General features: G+C 44.7%; 1 protein-coding gene across 2 annotated transcripts in view; it reads right to left on the bottom strand.

The window, feature by feature from the left end:
- The window catches only part of PLEKHG1 (pleckstrin homology and RhoGEF domain containing G1), a 114,211-nt gene that overhangs the window by 61,720 nt on the left and 27,115 nt on the right, over positions 1-25,376 (bottom strand). For both annotated transcript variants that reach the window (XM_087817688.1, XM_087817687.1), the window contains exon 2: positions 13,710-14,215. In XM_087817688.1, coding sequence (XP_087673814.1) covers positions 13,710-14,215 — 506 coding nt within the window. The remainder of the gene's footprint in view (positions 1-13,709; positions 14,216-25,376) is intronic.

Here is a 25,376-nt window from a genome sequence, read left to right as displayed (position 1 = left end):
CAATTCAAGCCCAAGAATCATTATGAGTTATTTTGTATCAGTTTAGCAAAACAAAGACTCCTCGCCTTTGGAACAAGCTTTCCGCTTGCTTGGGTTGGAGAGATGCTCGCCAGGTCTCTTCGTTCTTTTCCTAATTCTTTGAGTATGGATGGCTCGCATCTTTCATAAAGTGTCATCTCATTTTTGTCAAGAGACCAGCTATTGTACAAGATTTTTCTCTGCGTATTAAAAGCCAATGATAGTGAAATTCTGACTCATTCAACAATATGGGTGAACCTGGGAGACATTCTGCTCAGTGAAATGGGCCAGACGCGGAAGGACAGATAGTGTGTGATTCCAGCAAGTGCACAGACAGAAAGCGGGCTGGGGGCTGCCAGAAAGAAGGGGGAGTTGTTTAATGGGCACAGAGTTTCTATTTGGGATACGAAAGTTCTAGAAATGGACAGTGGTGATAGTTGCACAACATCGTAGAACGTGTTCAATGCCAATGAATCGTACCCTCAAAAATGATCCAAATGGTGAATTTTACACTACGTATATTTTAGGTTAGTGAAAACCATTAAAAACTCAATTATCGTAACTGAGTACTCCCTTTGTCTATGAAGGCCAGGCGTCAGACAATCTATTTAGGCGCTTTACCAAACATAGGAAATGCTCCTGCCATCCAGGCTCATCAGTGCGGGGCCGTAATTACGAGTGAAATTCGCCATGGGGGCCGAGGCGAGTCTGCACCATTCTAACTGGCCTCACACTAATTAATCGACTGAAGGCTTCTTTCCCGGCTCCTTTGTGCCTGTCACATCCATCCCCTCCCACCCCCACCTTTGCTGTGAGCTAGGAAACCAAATAATGAAGCTGATTTTAAACACGAGGGTAAACAGGCTCTTAGTGGGAGCTTGGGGCCTGTCCTCGGGCAAAGACAAGGATTTACTGTTTGGCTTTGAAACATCGACTCTGGCTGCTCAAAGGACTCACTGATTTCCCGGTTCCATTCTGGAGCACCAAGGCTGGCGGAGACGCCATCGCCAGTCGTCCTTAGCGTCCCGCTTGCTTTCTTCTGAATTAGGCTCGTCTGCAAAGGACGAAGCGGGGTCAGCTGCTCACTGTCCACGGCACGCAGCTGACCGCAGGCCTGGCTCCGGAGGCCGGGCCCGCCCTGCGCCCTGCCCCTAAATCAGTCCCCCTTGGGCTCAGCTCAAACCAGGATTCTGAAGATAACCTCACCCCACCACTGAATCCCTTTATGATATTAGAAGTGAATCCCAGCTACACCCAGGTATGTCAGGTAAACTAAAAACTACAAGATACATGCTTTCTAAACTGCAAAGTTCAAGTAAGTTTTGAAACTAATACTTGAACATAGATTAGAGAGCACAACAATGTTATGATACTTTAAAACCTACTGGAAATTATTGGCCTTGTTCAAATGATACCAAGAATACTAATAATAATTAATAATAATAATAATAATAGCTCTCATCTGGGAGCTGACTGGATGCCTAGCCTTTGCGAAGTATTTTGTATGGATAATCTTATTTAATTTTTGCAACAATCCTATTTATTTTACAGGTGAAAAAACTGGAACATAGAGGTTTAGTAATTCATCCAAGGTTCTATAGAGAAAGGGCAGAGCCAGGGTTTGGATTCAGTCCTTGAGGATTTTAGCTTTTCATCATTTTGTTATATATTCCATGGGAGACAGAGAGGTAATCTGTGCTCCCTTTAAATGCCTGTTGTTTACTTTATAACAAAGGGGGGAAATTCCCTTTAGGACAGTGGAGCTTGGCACTGATTGCCTCCTAGAATCTGCAGAGCTTTAGGAAAAACTGAGGCTACCCCCCGAAAGTCGAATTTTATCTCGCCCAGGGTGCAGCTTCGGCTGCAGGAGTTATAAAAACTCCCAGGCGATACTCAAGGGCAGCCTCTACGGTAGAAAAAGCCCTATATTTTTAGCTGCTCCTCCCAACCAGATTTCCCAGGTGATAAGCATTAACGGCTCTCGAGTAATAGCCCCTTTGAACCTGTTTACAAGCGCTGACTGTCCTGGGTAAGAATCTAGCTGAGTGTGTGCCCCTCACAAGGGGTGTTTCTGATGATTTGCTTTTCCCTATTTTTGAAGTAGGGATTTTCCTAGAGTGAATTTCCTTACCAAAAGTTAGTTCTGGAACATTCTAGATGATTCTGAATATTAAGTAGGTTTACACATATTGTCGGTAACCTTTACCCTTTTTGAGCCCTCAGAGTCAGCTCTGACTTTAGAACAGGAGCTGGGGGACAGGGCCCCAGAGTGCCCGGTGGTCCTTTTATCATCACAGTGGACTGGCCCAAACAGACTCTCCGGGCCTGAGGGAGACAATTTCCTTCCCCTGAAAGGCTGCCTGTATCTGTGCTTGGGGCAAAAGAGGGCAATTTCACAGGCAGCTTTAGACTTGCCCCAAGAAGTTCCAGGGAAGTGTCCCCGATTGTTCCCACTTCCCCTCTGTGTCACAGCTCTGGTTTTGTCTGGACTGTGTGGTGGGTAGACACAGAAGTGACAAGCCCTTCCCTTCACTATGTATATGTCAGTTCCATCCTTGCTGATGGCTGAGATGTAGAAACTGGGCAATAAAAGTAATAGTTTTCCAGAAAGTTTCATTAACAAAAATGTATAAGGACCTTCCTCAATTGGTATGAGAGGGGCACCCAATGAATGCTTGTTTTTTTTCTAGTTGTTTCTAAATGAAATGGATGGGAGACAGGACTAGGATACAGTCCTGGCATTGCCAATGCTGAGCCGCAGGGTCTGCGGCCTGAACAGCTCTCATCTGTTGAGTGCCTCCACTGTGCCAGGACTGTGCCAGGTTAAGTAAGTGTTCAAGATCAATTAGTAAATGATAGAAGCAGGATTTGCATCCAGCTGGAGAAATCACTTGGTTTTCTGAATAGCCATTTTCTCACCTGCAAAAATGACCAGGTAGGATGAGAGAATCCATTCAGCTAACATTCACTGACAGCCTGTTGAGTGTCAGATACACTGCAGACACTCTCTATTCCTAGAAAACTGGACCAACACACCTCACCCTTGCAGAATCTGTGGTCAGTTAGACCTCACTGAGTTATTCTCCAGTTCTAAAACTTGGTGTGATCCACCTTAATCAAAAACTCTGTGCAACTGGAAGCAATCTAAGTGTCTATCAAAGGAGGAATGGATAAACAAAATGTGATATATCCATAAAATAGAATATTATTCAACCTTAAAAAGGAAGAAATTCTGACACAAGCTACAACACAGGTGAACCTTGAAGACATGATGCTGAATGAAATAAGCCAGACACAAAAGGACAAATACTGTACGATTCCACTTCTATGAGGTATCTAAAGCAGTCAAACTTGCAGAAAACGAGAGTAGAATGGTGGTTAGGGGATGGCGGGAAGAAAAGGGCGTTGTGTTTAATACGTAGAGAATTTCAGTTTTGCAAGATGAAAAGAATTCTGGAGATTGGTTGTGCGACATTATGAGTGTACTAATGCCCCTGACCTGTACACTTAAAAATGGTTAAATTCTATGTTATGTGTATTCAAAAAAGAAAAAAAACGATGATTGCCTGAGGCTGAGGGAAGGGGAATGAAGAGCTAGTGTTTAATGGTACACAGTTTCGGTTTGGGGTGAAAGAAAAGTCCTGGAGACGGGTGGTGGTGATGGTTGTGCTACAATGTAAATGTACTTGATGCCACTGAACCGCACACTTAAAATGGTTAAAATGATACGTTTTCTGTTATGCTTTACTACGATTAAGAAAGAGATTAAAAAGTTGCACCTGAGCTGCTGGACAGAACAATGCCATCCCCCACGAGTGGCATGGTGGGCAGAGGAGAAGTCAAAAACATTAATGATCAGAGAACAGTTAACTACTAAGTTATGTGAGCTGACAAGTCATGTGTCAGCCCAGGCCGCCGCTTCCTGGGCTGCGTGTTACGGAGCGAGGTTGCTTTCACACACACGCACACACACGCACAAGCACACGCACACACACACACACACAGTCAGGCTTGTCACATGACCTGGCTGAGTTCTTCTAACGATTAGTTTCACAAGGTGCAGGCAACATCTATTCTTTGGAAGAAATTTCTGGTCATGGGAAACTTCTCCCAACTGAAGGTTGGTTGGTTTAGAAGATAATTTCCTGAATTCTGTAATTTTCTACCCACTCAGTCTAACTGAATATTCAAGATGGCACGCACCCAAAGGCAGAGTGCTTCCAGCCCAACTGAACAGGACCTGTTTTAGCAAATCTTCAATAGCATTCTGCCCACGGGCAGGCTTTGAAATACATCAGTAGTTCTTTAGCAGCCTCGTAATAATAGCTGCTCAATCACCAGAGTTAACTGAAGTTTTCAAAATGCCTTTTCATTAAACAATCAAAATGTTGCCTTAAAAGAAAAGGCTGATAGAATGGGAAGAGACTTTTTTATTTATTTAAATTTTATTTTTTTATTGTTGACAGTATTACAGATGTCCTCAAATCCTCCCCCTCCCCTGCTTTAACCCCCTCTTCCCAGCCCTGCCCTACCCCAGGCTTTCACCTTTTTTATTTGCAGGCATTTGTACAAGTGCCTGGTCACTCAAAAAAAAAAAAAAAAAAAAAAGAACATACTCAGTTATGTCCGTGAAAAATACAGTTTCTATTTTCTTTTTTCCCCCATTACCTTGTAAGTTGATCCTTTCCTTTAATATATTGTCTAACTGAATCTGCATGTGTAGGTGGAAGATATTCTAATTTTAACATCAGACACACTAGTAGTTACCTCTTAAATCTCCTTGGTGCACTAAAAAGTTTCATTGATGACAAATGCTCTAGTTTGTGCAAGAATATTTGATCAAATTGTGCAAATCCTTTCAGTATTGAAAAAAATTCTACCTATCTATACTTATAAGTAATCATGTTTGTTGGTTTAAGATTAGGGTAAAAATTTATTTGTTAAAGTTTTCAAAAGTATGAAAAAACTCTCAAACTGCTAAGAAATTCTTTTAGAGCATTTTTTCTTATAAAGTGGAAATGAAAAGTGCATTGAGGATATTTGTCACTGTCTTTATTGGTCCGTTCCACATAAACGGGAAACCATGGTTCTTAGCAACCGGTCTAGTGTTGGTCGTCTAGGCCGAGGAAAGGGGGCAGGGGGGTGGTGACACCTATTAGTAACGAGTCATAACAGTTCGAAAGAATACGTACAGTCAGTTCTGCTTAACATTTGTTTTGAAAACATGAATTTGTTCCCACACAATTAATATATCGGGGAACAGCTTGAATTCAAATTTCCTAATTTTTGCTTTTGCTTTTGGGTAGGAGTTCGTCCATGAGAAACTCTGGGTAAACACAGAAAACCACACCCAGATCCTGAGAGTGCACAGAAGTGCACACAACACACACACACACTCACATACACTCACACTCATACACACTCTCAAACACACACACACTCTCACACACTCACACACATACATTCACTCACACACATATTCACACTCACACACATTCACACATAACACATTCACACACATTCACACACATTCACACACTCACACATTCACACACACACATTCACACACACACATTCACACACTCACACATTCACACACACACATTCACACACACACATTCACACACTCACACACATTCACACACTCACACACTCACACACACACTATACACATTCACACTCAACTGCCTACCGGCTACTCGGTCCGCCCGTGAGGACGAGCCCCCCACCCCATCAGGGGCTGACGCCAGGTCACCCTGTTTCGTGACTCCTGCGCGGCAGACCTGCGGGGGCTCCTCTCCGCTCGTCCCTCGTCCCCCGTGCCTCCTGTGTCCCCCGCTGTCCCTGTTCTTTTCCTTGTCGCTCCTTTCCCTCTTGCCCCACGTGCTTTCCCTCTCAGAGAGGGTGGCCGGGCGGGAACCTGGTGGCTTCCAGAGCAAGCTCGGGTTTCTCACGGTGAAGGGTCGTTCTTACTACCGTGTGCATGTATTTCTCAACCATCTAACATGCACAACCGCCTCCATTTTTGTGAGATTCCTGTTTTCTTTTATGCGTCACTGGTGACGCTTTGGAGGGCGAGCTCCAACCCATTTTCCTACAGGCCTATTTTCCCCCATGGGATTCTGTGCAGCGAGTGACTTTTAGGAACACGTATGTTACGTCACCTTACAGCAGAACCTACTGTGGGCACTCTGCAACTCCTTCAGGTCCTCCCCTGTGTCATCTGTGCTCTCTCCTTGAGTCGTAGGCATCTGTACGGGTGTTAGAAACAATCCCTGTCTATAAGCAATTCTCAGACCGTGAATTCCTGCAGCCTGGGAAGAAGGCTCTAGAGAGCCTGACTCGGGGCCTCCAATACCCTGGCATCCTTAGGCTCACCTCAACTATTCATCCCGGCTCCGAGTTTCAAGAACAAGGTCACAGCTCAGGATTGCCAGGAACTCAAGGGTGACCTCTCCACTACCTGAGATTTAGGATTTCATGGGGAGACACTGAGGAATGTCACTGCATCCACAATTATTCCATAAGTTGATCATTTTTACCCTATCGCTACAAAGTCCTTAGCAATTTGAAAACTGTACTGCAGGTAAAGGTTAACAATATATAGTTGACCCTTGAACAACATGAGGGGCTACGGGCGCCAGACCCTCCCCCACTCACAGCTGAAAATCTGAGTCTAACTCCTGGCTCTCCGAAAACTTGACTACACCAGTTGTCCCTCTGTATCCGAGGGGCGTTGGCTTCAGGACCCCCTTTAGATACCCAAATCTGCAGATGCTGAAGCCCCTGATATAAAATGGTGTGGACCAATGCATATAGTTGGCCTCTACCTCCTCTGACTCCCAACTGCGGATCAAAAACAGTGCAGGTATTTACTGAAAACGATCCACATGTAAGTGGACCTTGCAGTTCGAATTCATGCTTTTCAAGAGTCAACTGTAACTAGACAACTATTCATCAATGGTGAATTTATTTTCTACAAGTTCACCTCTGAAAAGGTGCAAGTTGACGTCAGCGTCTCATGGAAGAGCATCTATAATGATGCCAGTTGCTCTGGGGGGTGCAAGGCCTAAAAGGATGTATTAAAACAATTTTAGCACTTTGCTTTTTCATTGCTTATTTTTTCTTCAAGTGCCCATGATTCTGTTTGGCTTCTCGGAATGGGCCACAGAAATGAATTTTTAAAATGGGCAGGGCAGTAAAAAGGAAGACATTCCATCGTTTCATAAGCTCTCTCAATGTGGCAATAGACTTACAGCTCCCAAGCATCGTTCTATTAAGTGACAGCTTTGGTCTGTTGCCCTAGAGAATGTTTTACATGGAATTCTTCATTTAGGGCTTAAAACAGATTCAGAGGAGATAGAGGAGCAGTGAAAGATACATTGGTCTGAGTGTGTCTTAAGCCCTAAATGAAGAATTCCATGTAAAACATTCTATCAGGTTTTTTAGTAGAGGAAGTAACTATAATCTCCGCAGAAAGCACCACAAAAGTCTCTCTTGCCTTCTTCTTCATGTATTTTTATTTTTACTGATGGTGGTGGGGATACGTGGTGCAGGTTTTACGATGAGATATTTCAATTATAGTTGATCTGTGAACAACATGAGGATTCAGGACGCTGACCTCTACATAGTGAAAATCCACATATAACTTAAGCCGGCCCTCACATCGCAGATCCCCAATTGAGGATCAGAAATATTGCTTTCAGTCTGAGGTTGGTTAGATGTAAAACCCTGAGGGTATGGAGGGCTGGTTGTATATTTATTGAAAAAAAAAATCCATGTATAAGTGGACCCATGCAGTTCCAACTGTGCTGTTCAAGGGTAAACTGTATATATAAAGGATTGTAGAGACAGACTGCCGTTCACAAAAATGTTCCTGCCTCCTCTGGGCACGCAGCTAGACTACATCGCCCAGCCTCCCTTAGAGTTCGGTGTGGCCGCCTGACCAGCTTCTCCCCCGTGGCAATGAGAGGAGGGGTGAGAGCTGCCTCCCTGCCTGTCTCAGAAACTCCCAAACGCATGTCTCCATGTCCTCTGGCCCTTCTAGCTGACCGAGACGGCGCAGGCCACCCCGACCTCAGGAGCCACATGCTGAGGATGAGAGTCTCCTCAGTGTGGATCGCTGGTGACTGTGCGAAGAGTCGGCTGTAAGCATTTTTATGTAACTAAATAACCTAAACTGCCACCGGTCATTTAATACACACGAGTTCTTGTGAGCAGCCAACAGCTCCTTTTGCATGGCAACTCTGCAAACCTCGACTCCCTTAGCTTTTACTAAATGCTGCTCCCCTTGAACTATTTTCGTTGCTTATTGGCAATCAATCAGAAGGTATTAACAGAACCTTCGAAATGGGCAAACCCATTAGGCATGGAGAGAGGTAAATGCCAGGCCTCTGCCCTCCCTCCCGCATGAGTAGGAGAGACTGACACTCCAACCACTGTGTTCCCACTTTCCAAGTGTTTGTCATCGTTGGGTGGCAAGAGACGAGAGTGCGAGAGGATAGGGTGGAAGGAGCCATAACAACATCAACAACAACAACAATAAGGAGACCTGGAAGTGAACAGTCAGTGAGGCTTGGGGATTATATAGCGTGATTAGATGTGCTATTTGAGGAACAGTTTCTACATAAGCAGGAACCTATTTAGCAGGTTTGCTTCTAAATTATCATAGATCTTAAATGGTTTTAAGAAAGATCTCACTCACCCATTATGATAAAAGCCTGTAGAGGGAAAACAAATAGAGACATTCAAATAAAAGTGCTCAAATGCCACGTAAAAGAAAAAGTACATTAAATTGTGCCAAGTACCATAGTGTAAGTTCTTTATTAAATCCACCCACATAACAAGCCTTCATTAAAGACAATCCCTGCCAAGTCCTACACTCCAGCGCTGAACACAGATTTCCCTCGGCATTCGCCTCCATGAATCTCATAAAAAGCGTCAGTATAATAAATGTTAGCTGACCTGGAGGGAAGGTTTTGCGTGAGGACATCTGCAAGCACCAAGACAATACGATCTATGGCCAGTCTCCTCTCTCCACAGCCTTCTCCCTGACTCAAGACCATTCTCCTCTGTCCAGCGTCCTAAGCAGTTACGGCTGGTCCAGCGAAGGCCCGCGTGGACTCAGTCCTTTACAGCCGAGGGGGGTGGCAGAGACACGAGCGGCCCCTTCCACACCAACGAGCTTGCCTCCAACAGGATCGGCAGGAAGCTGGGCTTCCTCAGAAACCACTCAAGTCTTAGTCACCTCGGGAGCCTAAGAGCTAAGCCTCTAGGCAGAGTAAACGGTCAAGTCACGGCATGAACTCCCAAGACGCGGTCCCTGGGCTCCCCTTTTCATTCTGCACAAACAGAGAAGGCTTGCTTCCCAGTGTGAGAGGCCCCCGCCAACGGACTGGACACCCCCATACTAACAGCAGCCCTTTCTCTGAGCTCCAGCAATGGGCAGAATAGTTTTCAATGGGATTCAGGTCATCGTGGGTGACACATCCTCTCTCTCTCACCTACCCCGACGCTGTCGTCTATATCATCACGCAATAAACCAAGAGCGTGTAGAGTAACGCGCACAGAAGCGGGGGCGAGGGAGAGGGTCAGAGATGGCCTTCTGACCCTGGTTCCGCTGCGGCTTTGAACAATGAGGAATACTTTTGACAAAGATATGCTTAAGGCGTTGGCTCTTGAAATTTTAAACATTAGTGCTATAATACTCAAGTCTTAGCTTTTAAACACACTATATGGACAAAGGTACCTGAAAAGGATTTTAGCTCTCTAGAAAATGACAGAAAAAAATAAACATGTCACAAACATTTTACCCACTTTTTTCATCATATACATGTCCTCAACATCCCCAAGCCAATTTAATTTAGCATCTCTTACAGTTCAAAGATGCCCTTTTGTAGTTAGGGACGTAACTTCTAATTACACAGCATTATATCACATGAACTATTTTAAAAATTTCCCTAAAAGGTTAAAACAGGCCATGAACTATATCCAGGGACAAACCTTATGAGGCTCTCAGGCTCTTTCATAGACCATTTAGAAAGATTGGAGTAGCCCGCTCTGCCCATGAGAGTCCCTGCTCAGTCAGTCTAAGGTCTCAGGAAATAAGAAATAGCCCCTAATTTTCTGCTTTCCAGCCACGGATTTCTCTCTCTCCACAAATTGTATCACTGGCAATTTTACTTTTAACTTTTAAAATTTAATTTCTATTTATTATCTAATTTCGTCTGTGGATGTTATTAGGAGCCAAATATAGACATGGAAATAATGCCTCTGTTGTTCCTCCGAGTAGGGGTGGTTGGCAAGACCTCACTTCTCTCTCTGTGTCAAACATCCAGTGCACAGAAGCAATGCACTTGGATGTTGGGCAAAGGAGCAGGGGCTGGCATAGCCATGGGGGGGGTGGGCACAGAGAAGGGTCCAGGAACTAATTCAAGGGGTGGAGAGCAACGGGAATAAGAACAGTAACGTTTTTTAGTTAAATTTTCAGAAGGTATTAGGAGTTCATTTCTGAACCCCTAAATGGCATGGGAAAGAAAAATACCTATATATTTGGGGTTATTTTAATACAATGTCTCTATATATTGGGAAAGAAAGGCATTCGGCCTTTTTTGCATATGTAACCAACATCTGAGAATCCTGTTCCCTAAATAAGCTCGGAAGGATCTCTTCTCAGATATAAGTGACTCTGATGATATTGAACATGTCGAATCACTGTGTTAATGTCTCTTAAATCAGGGTATATATCAATCCTCTTTTACAAAAAATGTTTCTGTTTATAAATCCTAAAAACCAAATCTGAACCTGAGCTGCGAGGATTACGTATGGATATGGTATACGGGTCAAATGTACTACTTATGGGGGAAAGTCACTAATCCAAGAGTGACTATCGAAGGACATTAGTTAGATGGGATTTAACAAAGCAGAGTACAGAAAGCCGGAATTGTGCTACTGCGTAAATGAAAAGTGACTCACCAGTTACCTCGTAAATGATTCGACTATTGGCACTTCGTAGTTTAAAAAATACTCATTGTAACTGTCTTTATTGGGTAGAGTTGCTGCAAGTGGGAAAATACAGTAAGTTCTCATTTAATGTCGCGGGTAGATTTTGTGACTTTAAGCAACACGAGGTATAAGGAAACCAGCCAATGGATAGAAAGAAGAGTTAAGTTCCCAAGGTGTCTCGTCAGTGTTACAATGAAACAATATGGAAAGAAACGATGTTATTTCAGGACCTGCTGTAATTGGTTACTCTTAATAAAGAAAAGAAGTAGATAAAACAAGTCTAATTGCTGTTAAACTTTTGATCCTGATTAACAAAGGTGGTCACACAGTGAAAGTATGTGAATAAGAGGCTGTAACGACAAATCCCTGATCTGAAGAGATGCCGACTCAAAGCACCCAGGGCCCCTGGAACAAGGGCACCTACTTCTTTCTATCTGGGCACCTCCCGCTACGTTTGGGACTTTTCTTCCGCAACTACTCTCCCTCTTGACACCCTTCTTCACTCTTCCTCTTCCTAATTATGTGCCACCTCGAACTTTCAGTGGACTCGTTAGAAATAGCCCAACTGCACTGAGAGACCTTGGGTAAGGCAGGATAGTTACCCTCAACCGCCAATTCAAAGGAGGCTGGTGAGAACGATCATCTCTTTTTAAAAATAATTTCTATTGATTAATTGCTTGCCGTGTGCCAGGCACTGTTGTAAGGGCTTTTCATAGATTATCTAATCTAATTCTCATCATAATAACCCTATGAGGCAGGTACTATTTATTTAGTCTCATTTTACAGTTGATGAATTGTAGGCACAAATTTACAGTCTAATACAGCGGTCAGCAACTATGGCCTTTGGGTCCAACCTGGCCCCAAAGTTTTACTGGAATTTCAAGCCCATTCACGGCTGCTTCTGAGCTACAGTGGCAGAGCTGGGCAGCTGCAACAGACCTCAGGGCCCAGAAGGCTGGAAACACTTACTATCTGGCTCTTTATAGAAAATATCCACCAAACCCTCATGTAAAACATGGCTAATTCACAGATAAAGGGGGGGAAAAAAGGCAGGAACATTTGGGCAGCTTGAAAGAGAGGTTTTAATGAAACTTTTTGAGCAAATATTGTCCTGATTGTCTTTTCTAAATTTATTTCCTTCTCATCACCAAAAAGGATTTATTGGGGAAAAAGCAAGCTCTATAAATCTGGAACTGCAGACACGGCAACCTACACGCAAGCTCTCGCGATCTGCTTTCTTTCGTTCATATTTTTACCTTGTGTCTTTTCACCCAGTGTGTATAAACCAGCCCCCAAAAAGCGAGTGTTCACGGGACACCAGCTCAGTAACTAAAGGCTTCTCTCGCAGGATAGCAAGTTTAGATTAGGTGGAAAACTTTCCAAAAGAAGAAAGAAAAGGCATAGACTAAAGAAAGCTTTGACAACCATAAGTCTCCGAAGAGGTTGTAAAGTTTTTGGCAGTTTCACAGGTATTTCTTCTCAAGTACAAATGACATCATTGTTGAAATTAAAAAAATAATTGGCCAGGCTTATTTGACATTTGGTATCACATATTGTTTTGGTTGAGCATCAATTGATTTTTCTATTTTTACTGGGAAGTTATGTCATAACTATTTTTAGCAGACAGTGTCTGGTTCTATTACTTGTGGAGCTCGGCACACAATCGTGCCTTAGAGTTTTTTTGCTAAAGCTATAAGAATGCATGCATTTGGCGGGGAATGTTCTCATCAGCAAATGTCCTACTCTATGCTGAAACATTTTAGGTTAAAACTCTAAAACAGGAAGCAGCACTAACAAATGAAAGAATTTGGTATATTACTAGGCAGCAAAGTGAGTGTAGCTTTATAATATATAAATGTGCCTTTAAAATATTAACATTTTAATCATTAATTGTGAATAAGTTAACATCTGAGCCGCTCTGGTAATTCTTACTTAATCCTTAAAAACCTATCTATAAGTCAAAGTCAAATTAAAAACTGAATTTCCAGAATACGAAACCTGACACATAAGCTGAGCTCGATTTGCACAGGCTCAATTTATGCAGACTTGTTTACTGTAAAAATGAACGGAAATTCCCAAGATAAGACACAGTCCACAGATTTTCTCTGCCCTTTACCACTTACCACCTTCTGCCAAATGCCAGCTGAAACAGAGAACAGCAAAGAACAGCAGTTGTCAAGCTTGTCTGCATATTAGAATCACCTGGGATCTTTCACGAGCCCACTGCCCAGGCCACACCCCAGGCCCATAAAATGATAGTCTCTGGAGCTGGGACACAGGTACAGGTATTAGTATTTTTGGAAGCTCCCAGACACCAGGTGCAGCTCGCCTGATGGCTCCATTTCAATACTCCTGACACCTGCAGTTCAGGGGGCCTGCTCCATCCCCTCCACTGTCTGCCAGGCGCTCAGATCCCTGGTGTAGGAGTTGTTAGCACAACACAGTGGTGAACGCATTGGTATCATCGTTCTTGCTCCTAACACGTAATCAATTCATTAATGCAAATATTAAGAGGATTCTAACACCATGAGTACGGCCCTAGGGTTTCTCTTAAGTTATGACCTGTTCAAATGTTCAGACCCCTTCTGCATCTTAGGAGACGGCACATCCGCGACACCTGGCTTTGCTCCTTAGTTTGCAAGCGTATTTATCCCGCATGACAGACTCAAAAAAAAAGTTTGCCTTACCTCTACGATGCTTTTTAGATCTTGCACGTAAGTCCTTTCAGTCTCCAGGATTTCCTGAACAACTCTGTCCACGTAGAGGAGCTTGGGGCTGGTGGCCGACTCGGCCCCTGTTTTGGTGGCCCCGTTGGCCTCCGCCCTCCGCGGGGCCCGGGGCTGCCTGTCGCTGCCCGAGCCTGTGCTCTGTGGCCCGGCCAGGCTATCCCTCTGCAGCTCGCTGCTGGAAACCAGCCTGGCTGGAATCAGCTCCAGCTTTATGGCCCCTGCTTCTTTATCCTGGGGAAACAAGCCCAAGTGGCTGTTTGAAACTAAGGTCATTCGGCTGCCAAAGGAACCGTGGCTGTCCCGGGAAGAGGCCGAGGACGACGTGGAGCCGAAGCTGACCGGGCGGTCGCTGTCCGAGAGCTCCATGGCCTTCAGCTCTTGGCAGCGGGAGTACCTGGCTGTGGTCTTAGGATCTGGGTCTTCGGTTACAGCTAATGGCACTTCAGGATGCAACTGGTGGACATCTGTGTGCATTAAAGAAGAAAAAGAACAAGATTAGCAATGTAAGTATTTTAAAATGATAGCAAACAGAAGATTTGAAGGACGTTAAGACCCAGCCCAAACATATGGAGTCAGCGAGTTAGTTTAGAAGGACATGCAAAGGTACCGTGGTAAGTTAGAGTTTCGAAAGCATCAGCTGGGGCCGGGCTAGACATGCAGAGTCTCAGGCGCCACCAGGCCCACTGAGCTCCAGCCTGCACTTGGACAAGGTGCCCTTGCCATTTGCACACACATTAGGGTTTGAGAGGCACTGGGACCACTGCCTCAGAATGTGGCCAGCTGGGATGACTAGCCGATGCAGATTGATCCCGACTTCGTAAATTAAAAGCTCAGCGGTCAGGCCGTAAGGGATCTACAGCTTTAACAAGCACCACAAGTGATCCTTATGGGCCTAAAACGCGCCCTCCGTGATTCTTAGGGGATTTTGCGAAACACTGTTCCTCCTTTGGGGTGTTTCACTTTAATTCCACGAAACGTTAAGCCTCCATCCTGGAACCACCACCACTTACTTAATGGAGGATGACCATTTTATATTTTACTAGTACACGGCATTAGAGAAAGGGTCGCATGGATAGTATTTCTCTAATCCCGGGCAAGAAAACCCCAAATATTAAGACCCACACCCCCTTTCAAACTTACCCTCTCACCACAGCCTGTCTCTCTGTCTCTACTTGAGAGCTGACTTTCCATTGTGGAATATACAGAGTTAAATGGCTACAGAGTAGGTCTGATTAACCACAGCACGCCCCATGTAACGTTAGATAACATGACAGTGGGATCATATAATTACAGAATTAAAAATATGAGAATTCAATTATGGGAAAAAGATGTATTTTTAAAGAAACAGGCTGTTTGTATTTAGAAGAGGGCATGAGAAGAGAATGTCTGAGATGTCAAAAGGTCACTTAATACCCACAGCACTGAGATCTTGGGTCCATAAAGGCCCTACATGAACTGTAACCTTTCAACAGCTATTTTGGTAAAACACAAAGTTCCAAACTTCTTCATTTGTAAGGCAGGATCAACATTTCCCCCTTGATGAGGTCCCAGGTTTATAGATACAAAGTGCCTTGCAATACACAGTGTGATTAATAAAGAAATTTGTTTCATCTCACTAGATTACCTTACCACCCAAATCTACGTTTATGGGTTTGTTTAGAAAATCAGAAGAGTGAAACTTAGTTTGGAAGGTTAAAACAAGACCAAAACAAGAATAGAGGTTCATGATTGTTTTTCAAGAGGAAAACGAATTTGGTTTGGCTCTATAATAAACATCATCAAACAGCTGGTACCAATATTTCTAGAATATAAAGAATCCATCAAGTCTGCATCCTTCAACATCCTGACTTTTCCTAGAGAGTTTCTATCCACGGCAAATATTAGCCCCAACGTACAATGCAAGTATTAGAATTATTGAGTATAAAATAAAGGAACTCACTTGGGTCAACAAGGAAGAATGGTAAGAAATGTGTGGGAAATGAGCAATTTATCAGCATAACCGCTACCACATGGTGTGCCTTTGCCGCAAGTTTTAAAGCTTTTGCAATATTTTTTCTGCTTGCCCTATAACAACTTTATGGCCTGTAAAACACAGACTGCTTGTAGCAGTTAAAATGCACTTGCCCTAAAAAGCATGATCCAACTTGAGTGTGGCAAAAATCCAAGGCACTGAGGTGTGCTTGCCTCAAAGGATGCTTACCCACATTTGAGATCGATGTTAAGAAAGTCCTGGGCAGTTCAAAGTAGGAGCAGACACAACAAGGTTCTTTCCCTTCTGGCATCCGCCGTAAGCATGACCATGAGGTTGATCGCACTTTCACAACTGGGCATTAACTTGGAAAGTACATGAGGATCCTTTAAGGTCCCAAGGGTGGAATGAGGCCATGAGTTAGGACCAAACATAAGTTGGATAGACTGTCTATGAAGCCGGGCGCCTGGGAGGCTCTTGGTCAACCTCCCCCCATAGACCTGGATACACTGGTCTCCAGGGCAAGTTCTGTTTCCTGACTCGACAAGGGTCAACCTTCTCTCCAGTATAGACCACTATGAGTAATAGTTGCATCGCTCTTGGCAAAGGCTCATTATCAGGAAAGGTTAAAAATGAACACAATAGAGACTCATTTTTGTATTTATTTTCACTCTACGTTAGCCAGTCAATATTGGGACCAAGGGATGAAAGAGGAACAATATATTGCCGGTGTTTTTAGAGGAGTCCATGTTGGGCTGCTGGGGATGATAGTGCCTTTTATACTTTCAAAGTAGAGCAAAGTGGGATGTGCAGCTCAGGGCAAAGGCGTCGCTTCATGGCTGAGTCAACCAGCAACAGGAACTGGGCCCTGCTCCAAGGATGGATCTCCATGTTGCAGTACCAGGCCCTGCACAGCTGATCCTTGAACAGCACAGGTTTGAATTGTGTAAGTTTGAACTTATATGCAGATAATTTTCAGTGAATACCTGTGCTGTTTCTGATCACAGTCTGCAGATGCAGAGGGCCGACTGTACGCAATGATCCACATCATTTTATATAAAGGACTTGAGCATCTGTGGGTTTTGGTATCCGCGGGGGCCAGGAACCAATTTCCTGAAGATACTGAGGGAAAACTTAAGTTTTGGGGGAGTTAAAAGTTACATGCGGATTTTGGACTGGGCTGGGGTCAGCGCCCCTAACCCCTGCATTGTTCAAGGGTTCACAGTATTCTAGGCCACTGGTCCAGCCAGCCTATTCTTCAGATGGCCAGCCAGGCACTTCATAAAACAGAATAGGAGATATTTGGTAGCTGTTGTATTTAGCTGGGATTACTGCCCCAAATTAAACACCTTCCAAAATTACCAATGACAAGTGAAACATTTAAAGCTAGGTTGCATAATGGCATATAATATGAGGCCGCATTTGCTAATGGGTAACATTTCTCATGTTAATTCATTGCTTAGAAGATAATTATAGTTTTCTCACGTAAGGAAATCTACCTCATAAAAACTGTCTAGTCTTGTTCTCACCTCCCTTAAAATAATTTAAGATTTCCACTCTGTCTGGACTATTCTTCATCATGCAATTCATCAATTCTGAGTATTTATTTCTAGAGCTGCACTGATCAACACAGCAGCCAGTAGCCACATGTGGCTATTAAGCCCTTGACATGCAACTAGTCTGAAGTGCAATGTGCCGTGAGTGTAAAATATACACCAGATTTCAAAGAATTAGTATGCCGTGCAACAAAAAGTATAGAATACCTCATTAGCATTTTTTATATTAATTACATGTTGAATTAATATTTTGGAATAGTGGGTTAAATAAAATATCTCCTTAATATTCTCTTCACTGGTTTCATTTTCCTCTTTTTTTTAAAAAAAGTATGTTTTTATTGATTTCAGAGAGAGGAAGGGAAGGGGGAGAGAGAGAGAAACATCAATGATGAGAGAGTCATTGATCGGCTGCCTCCTGCACGCCCCCCACTGGGGATCGAGCCCGCAACCTGGGCCTGTGCCCTGACCAGGAATCGAACCGTGACCTCGTGGTTCATAGTTCGATGCTTAACTGCTGAGCCAGGCCAGCTGGGCTCAGTTTCCTCTTTTTGATGTGGCTACTAGAAAGTTACAAATCTTGTATGTGGCTTGCATTATATTTCAGTTGGACAATGCTTATCTAGAAATAGTCTAGATAATTCTATGATCCTGTAAGATCTAAATTTACTTCCTTATCAATCTTTGTTGAAGTAATAATGAATGGAGAGGTGCATATAATTCAAAGTTTGTCTCCTTTTTAAGCTCCATTCATTAGTACATAATATTGTTACCAATTGGCAAAAACAGAGTTGGGAGACAATCCCTGCCTACTAGAGGCTGGAGTAACTGCTTTCCCATGATAAACTGAAACCCGAGCTAGGAAACTGCAGCAGGAGAGCTTTTCCCTCTTCCCTGAGTGAAGGGTGTTGGCAGGTTATATTGCCATTTGGGTAACCTGACGCTTTGCTTTCCTCCCCTTTTCACAGCCTCTCTCTCTTTCTACCCAACCCCACACACAGGGCTCATAATACAGCATCTTCTACAAACTTGCCAAACACTGCTAATGGCCCATGTCAGTGGTGTTTTGACCATGAACACCCTACAATAAGCTGGTTCTACCCACCTTGAGGATCTTGGTGCATCTGACCCTTGGTCACCCTGCAGATGGTGGTGGTGGAAGCCCAGGTAGAGGGGCCTTGGAGCCCTAATGATTCCTATGACTGGAAGTACCATGAGCCTAAAAACCATCCGAATAAAATATTCCTTCTCGTGCCATCTTCAATTAAAAACATGGCTACACAGCTACCACGTAGATACACTTTCACACATTTCACTTCACGACAAGTCCCTCTCTCTGATTTTTTCCTCAGTGAAAGAGCTTGAACTCCTTGGCTTCTCTCTGTTTGCTCTTCAAACGCCCATTATTTTAATTGGTGTCCTTCGGAATGTCACTGCCAGAATCAGAAACAGCTCTTCTTGGCTCTAACTCGTCTCTCAGGCTGATTTGGGGTTGAGGCAGAACTTTCCATGGCAAGTAAAGCCCAAGCTTCCTGAGGCCGTGTTTACATGCTGAAGAGGGGGACTGACGGGTCCACGGCCGGCCACTCCCATCACAGCTCCCAAGGACGGCTTCGCAAGGCAGAACTCTGCACAGCGGCGGCCGAGGAGGGATCAGCATCTCCAAATTCCGCTCATTGCTATTCTAGACTACAGCCACCTAACCAACTGAGCCCCTTGGCAGGACAACCACGAAAATCAAGAGAAAGTGTTGTGCTCAAGACCAATGAATAAGTAAAATTATGTAGCTCCTTGTTATACTGTCTGCAAATTGCTCAAAGAAGGGAGGCAGGAGAGAGACTGAAATATAAGCAAGAAGTTATTCTATCAGCCAGCAAAGTTCATTTAATAGAGAACCAGTCCTCGGTCGAGCCTCAATCAAAGCTGTCAACAACCAACTTCATGATTTAAAACAAAGACACCCAAACATCTTTCAAGAGTCAAAGTTATAAATGTGCACATTTATATATTTCAAAGACAACATCAGGTCTTTGAGGAGGAACTTTCTCCCCTACACGCCTCCGAGATAGTGGGTAGCTCAACAGATAAATTTCCCCAGAGAGCAACATGAATTTCCACCCCCTGCTTGTCTAGGAGACCAACATGATTCCTGCATGAACGGTAGGGCCAGGACTACAATTTACATGGTCTTGAAAGCTCAGAGTGCTCCATCTAGGAAACACCATTTTCATACTTATTTGTAGCTGCTTGGTAGTGAGGAAGTAAAAAGTCTTGTTCGTTACCATGTTAATTTGTTAGTTTGGCCAGTGTTCTGTGGTTATGCAAGATGTTTACATTAGGGGACGCTGCATGAAGAGTGCATAGGAACTCTGGGTTTATCTTGGCAACTTTTCTGTACATTAAATCATTTCCAAAATGAGTCATTAAAAAACTCTTGTTGCACTGAAGAGTCAGTACAGCTGTTATCGGACAGGGACTGGGCCCGGAGCGGGTCTGCCTCGGGCTGGCCTATACTGTGTGGGTTCTTGACTTTGTGTAGGAAAGATTTCACAACATGGGTCCAGGTGATTTTGAGAGTATGTTTATAAAGCTGGGAACAGTGAAACAAGGAAGGGCCTGGGATAAAACAAGCAACAGGAAAGGACCTAGGCAGGGCTGCCTTGGCTCACTGAGAAGTCGGAGAGAAGGGGGTCTTGGAGACAGGTTCAGGGGGTTAGCCCGGGACTAGCGGCCGCTGTCTATTGCTCCCCTGGTTGCAAGTCTCGTGAGGACCCTTAGAGTTTAGGAGATGCGTGCCTGTGGGGGGTAGAAGAGGGGAAGGCAGAGGCAGGTGTGCTCCTGGGAGGGAGAGTATGCGCTGGGACTTCTGTTTTGAGGGTTTTTTAAGGCTTGGAACTTAGGGGAGGTCTTGAGGGGATCTCAATAGAATATTTTCCAGGGGTGTCCTTTCAGGGTCACGATCTCCACTGACTGGTCAGTGCCAGAGCAGGGGGTCATAAGTCATTGCAGCTGGTCCTAGTGTCACCTGCCTGGATTTGCTACTTTTCTGGGCCTGGAGCTGAAATACAACCGATACAGCCTAGATGCTATCTCTAGGGGGGAAAGGTCAGAGGGTCCAAACCGCATGACCAGCCATATCTAGGGGAGGAAAGGCCACCCTGGGGGGAGGTCTGGCACCAGTTTTGCCCGTTGCTACGCACAAGGGGCTTTCTCCCCTGCATCTCGCTGCAATTGCCGGGCCAGTTTGTTCAGTTATCTGTCTCAGTTTCCCCATTCCACCCATCAAGGAATTTTCCTAGCTTCTTACTATCCTGCCTCAAAGCAAGTATTTGAACAAGAAGATCAAGAATAGGAAAGATGTTTCTAAAAACGCTCTTGTTACAAGAGGTGAGGGTGAATGAAGAACAAAATTCCATGAAGCTGTGACGTATCATACTAAGTATTCAGATAATTTACTAATTAATTCCGATGCTCGTCCATGGGAACTAAGAGGTACAAGGGCCACTGCAGCCGAGTAGAGATTAAGCGAGACAGTTCATGCAGCTCCTGTATGAGATAAATGGCCTTCTAAGGGGTGGCTTCGGGAGTCTCTTGGCTGGAGGGCACAGGCATGCATTGGGGTTCAAGAGGACCTCAGGGAATTCCCTCCAGGCTTTTTATGCAGATGCAGCTGCTTTTATCTTTACTGTGTGCTCTCCTGTGGTGGCTTAGTGTGGCAGGTGAAGGAGGTCACAAGTGGGATTAAAGCCTAACTATGGCTGTGTTTTCACTTTCAGAGGGGACTGTAGGTTGTCCACCCATGTCCCTGTCCCCTTCTTTAGCAAACAGAGTTGCAGCTGAGCACACCGCCCACCCTCCCCACCATTAGATGCAGCCATGCAGCCCAGTTCTCAGCGAAGGAAAGATCTGTGTCCCTCGGGGGGTCTGATTCTCAAGCCTGATTCCTCCATCCCTCCCCCTTCCCACTGGAACCCAGAAATGGCAGGGACCTTGCCCGAGCCTCGGACACAACACCAATGCTCTAGACCAGCAATTTCCTTCCTTTTCATCTCACGGCACATACACTAATTACTAAAATTCTGTGGCAACCAAAACATATACTTTTTGCCCTTCTGACAAAAAAAAATTGGTATAATTTTGATTCACTCATACCGGATGGCTATTGTTATGTTGGCTGTTGTCATTTTTTTGTTTGACAATCTAAAAGAGGTCAGTGCCCCTGACTAAATAGTCAGGTATTTATTGCATGCTTTAAAATTTCTTGCAGCACGCTGGTTGCAAATCGCTGTCCTAGAGTATGGTGGAGCATGGAGACGTTGCAATCGCAAGGTCTGGGCCACCACCTTAAAACGTCTGCTTATCCTGAAGTTGATGTGCTGGAGGATTCAGGTGGTAAGACCATACTGGTATGAGAGCGATGCTCCAGGAACCCCCGCTGTTCTGGGCCCCGCCGTGCCAGCAGGCACCAGACATGTGGGTGCGAAGCCTTCGGGATGACAGCCTTGTCATTCCTGATGGCAACTTCGTGGGTCCCTGCGTTAAAACCACCTAGTGGAGCCTCTCCTGAATTCCCGAGGCCCAGGAGCCTTGAGACATTATAAATGACGGTCACTGTTTCCAGCCACGAGGTTTTGAAGTGATTTGTTACACAGCGAAGGGAAACTCAAGCAGGCTGTTATAACAGATCAGCCTGGCCACAATATACCACCGCTTTAACTCTGTAAAATTATCCTTAAAAACAAACAACAGGCAAAACTAGGCCTCAAAATCCATTCACGCATCATTACTTTTAAAAATTTTATAGATGGAACCAAATAAACAAAGAGGTTGGGCAACACCGTGGTCAAAGTTGAACCGTGAGTCAGAGCCTGTGGTTTCTGATTTCTAGTCCACTTTTCCTTGTACCTGGGTACAGAGTCACACAGCAGGAGGGCCGGAGAGGAGCTCAGAGACCCGGAGACGAAGGGCCGAATCGGAGGTGCCTGTGCAAAGCCCGCGGTCCCGATGCACCACAAGGACCCCCAGGGCACGTGCGTGTGTGTGAAGGACTGGATACGGGTCCAACTGTGTGTGTAGAAAGAGCTCAGAGGACCGGCCAGGAATTAGGTTATGATGCGGCACTGTCTCCTTGGGACAGAGAATTTGCATTTCTGCCCTGGCTCTGGCTCTGGGTTTCTGGGTTCCTCCTGTGGAAGTTAGGCAGCTGGACGACACGCCTCCCCAGGTCCCATCCCACCTGCAGGACGTGACTCCAACCCTGAACTAACCACGTGATAGGCAGGACTGCATCCATCGCCCACCTCTAGCTGGAACCACGGCACAGGCAACGACCACAAAACAGCAATTTTCCTCTGCCTCCTACTAATGCCAGGTCTCGGATGATGAAACATGTATCAGTGGCTTTCCAAAGGCTACAGAGCTCTATTTCTGATTTAGATTAAATCACTTGAACGGCACCTTCCTGCTAGTGTGGGAGCAGCAGTCTCGGGCAGGAGCTGACCCACGAGGGTGACACACTCAGCCGGAAAACGCCTCCGGGCAGTCGGGAGGGCGGCCTGGGGCTGCCTGGCATTTTCTTTTTAAAAAGGGAGGGAGAAGAGAAGAAACCCAAGTGACTAACAATAGCACTGGGAGTAAATAAATCCATCCATAAGCACACCAGGCATTTTCCTAGGGAGAAAGGAGGAAGGGAATCCAGAGTGTCCGACACAGAACTCTGAGTAAATAAACCATCTGAAGGGCCAACGGGAAACCCTGAAATGTCATGTCGTCTCACATGCTCGAGGGGGTAGAAACGGTCACAGCCCGGTGGAGTAAAGGGGGTGGTTTATGAAGCGTACGTACAATGGGACCCTAACTCTGAATTTACAATGCCACTTATTTATTATCCACATTAGAAAAGGATCGAAAGGTTGCAGAATCAAACATGAACATTGGTTTTTACCAAGGAAGAGAATAGGTGCTTTCACGTTGGTATTTATCTGTAAATATCACTTTTCGTCAACAGGTGTATTATTTTTATAATCTGAAAAAATCATTTAAAGAAATTCAAATCACAGCCTCAATTTGTATAAAATATTTAAGTGTTTTCAAAGAAGATAGCTGATTTTTTTCATGTTCAATCTGATTAAGGAAAAGGAATGCTGACTAGATACACCTTTCTAATATATTACTCACTAAATCAAAATAGGAAAACAAAATAAAACCAGATCCCAATGTGCCACAGCCTTGAACACAACCCATGCCCCCTTCTCCCTAGCTATGCCTCCTAAAAGGAGTAATTTTTACCAATAATCGCTCAAAATGGAGACTGCGTTTACTCAGTCAACTTCAGTGACCGCTAGACTCGGACTGAATTTCATCACTCCAGTTGCTAAGCCTAAGGCTTGCAAATGTTTATTTTGCGGCCCCTAAGCCTGCACGAGCCTCACAAAGAGAGCACATCAAAACGCTGAGGGTCTGATGCATGGCAACTTCAGATTTCATTTTCCTCCCCAGAATCACAACCATCAGCCCTCTAGATCTTTCGCCCGAACTTTTAGGGACGATCAAAGGAAACCAAGACAAGGCAAATGCCACTTAAGCCCGGCTGCCGCTCCGGGGGAGGGAGACAGAATCACCCTCTAGACTGATTCCATTGTTGGATGGCTCCTTTCCTTAGACCGCGTTTATAGCAGAACAGCTGTAACGCGGCCAGGCGAGCGGCCGTCCCTGCCAGCGCCGCGGGGAAACCGCCCCCTGCGACAGCTGCTCACGGTGCCCACGCTCCCTCTGCGCCGCAGGGAGTGCGCCCGTTTGCGGGCACTGCGTCCTCGGGGCACGGCCACGCTGGCACCTACCTGTGCTCTCCCGGGCAACCCCGCATCGTCTGCCTTCAGCTGATGCAGTGACCTCACTGGAGGCTCGGGCAGGTAAAACAAGAAGCTTTTACTAGTCTGTGCAGCTCCTTCCGTGGAAATATTGCATGAGTCAGCTTTTATCTCTCCAAACCCGACACACAAAGGCTTTGCAAAAACCTGATTTGCAAGTTTCTCGCTGCCTTTTTCCCCCTAGTGTGCAGACCACAGACTTCAGCATCACTAAGAGCCTTAAATGAAACATGACATCATTCAATTGAGAAACAGGACAATAGACACCACTGTGGGTAAGCTGAAAATGCACACTTCGCTGAGCACCACCCTGCGCCGGCCATTCTTTTGTGGACATCAAATACAACCCACGTTGGCCTAAAGCTGCTCCGGCTTTACCTTCCTGGCCCCGGCCACCGTTCTCATTAAAGTCCACAAAAGAAGCAAGCTCTTTGGATGTTTCCAAGTTCAGTTTCTGAATTATAAGTTTGTTTCAAAGCAAATGGACACATCTTTAACGTAAGTTTTACAGTGAAGTTTGGGGGTGGGGGGTAGGGGGCGGGGGCGGGGTGGTGAGTAACACACAGTTGAAAAAAAGTTTGGATACTTAGCTTCTGTCAACAAAACATTCAACACAGTTTTTTTTAAAAAAAGGTAATTTAGTCTTTTTAAAAATATGTACGTTTTTATTGATTTTCAGAGAGAGAGGAAGGGGCGGAGAGAGAGAAACATCGATCGGTTGCCTCCCAGGGAAGGGTCCTCAACCCGGATGTGTGCCCTGAGTGGGAACCGCACCGGTGACCCTTCGGTGCACAGGCTCAACCAACTGAGCCACACCAGCCAGGACTTAACACAGTTTGAGTAAGCAAAGTGAAACAGGAATACACTGAAGCTTGACTTTTTTCCAAAAACAGTATTTAAAAATCTATCTGAAGACAAATAACTACAATGTAAGCTTATAGGCATTTCTTGGAAAAACAGTTACGTTCTGTGATTTTATATTCATAAATACTAAGAAGTAGACAGAATGACTAACTCCCAACTTTAGTAAGGGAGACCTTCAAATTATTTTGGGTTTCGATTTCCCTAAGCCCACCTGTCTGTCTTAAAGCACTATATCTATTTTTATATAAAGATTCAAAAGGTTCACACTTGAAAAAGATATTGAGTTCTTTAGATGAAAGTCTTCAGAAGTACAAAAATGTTATTGAAGACGGATACTAGTGCACAAGGGAGCTAAAGCTCAAAATATGGA

The sequence above is a fragment of the Miniopterus natalensis genome, chromosome 5 (genome assembly GCF_054644295.1).
Source record: "Miniopterus natalensis isolate mMinNat1 chromosome 5, mMinNat1.hap1, whole genome shotgun sequence".
In the NCBI taxonomy this organism is placed as follows: domain Eukaryota; kingdom Metazoa; phylum Chordata; class Mammalia; order Chiroptera; family Miniopteridae; genus Miniopterus; species Miniopterus natalensis.
This window is presented reverse-complemented; position numbering and strand designations above follow the sequence as displayed.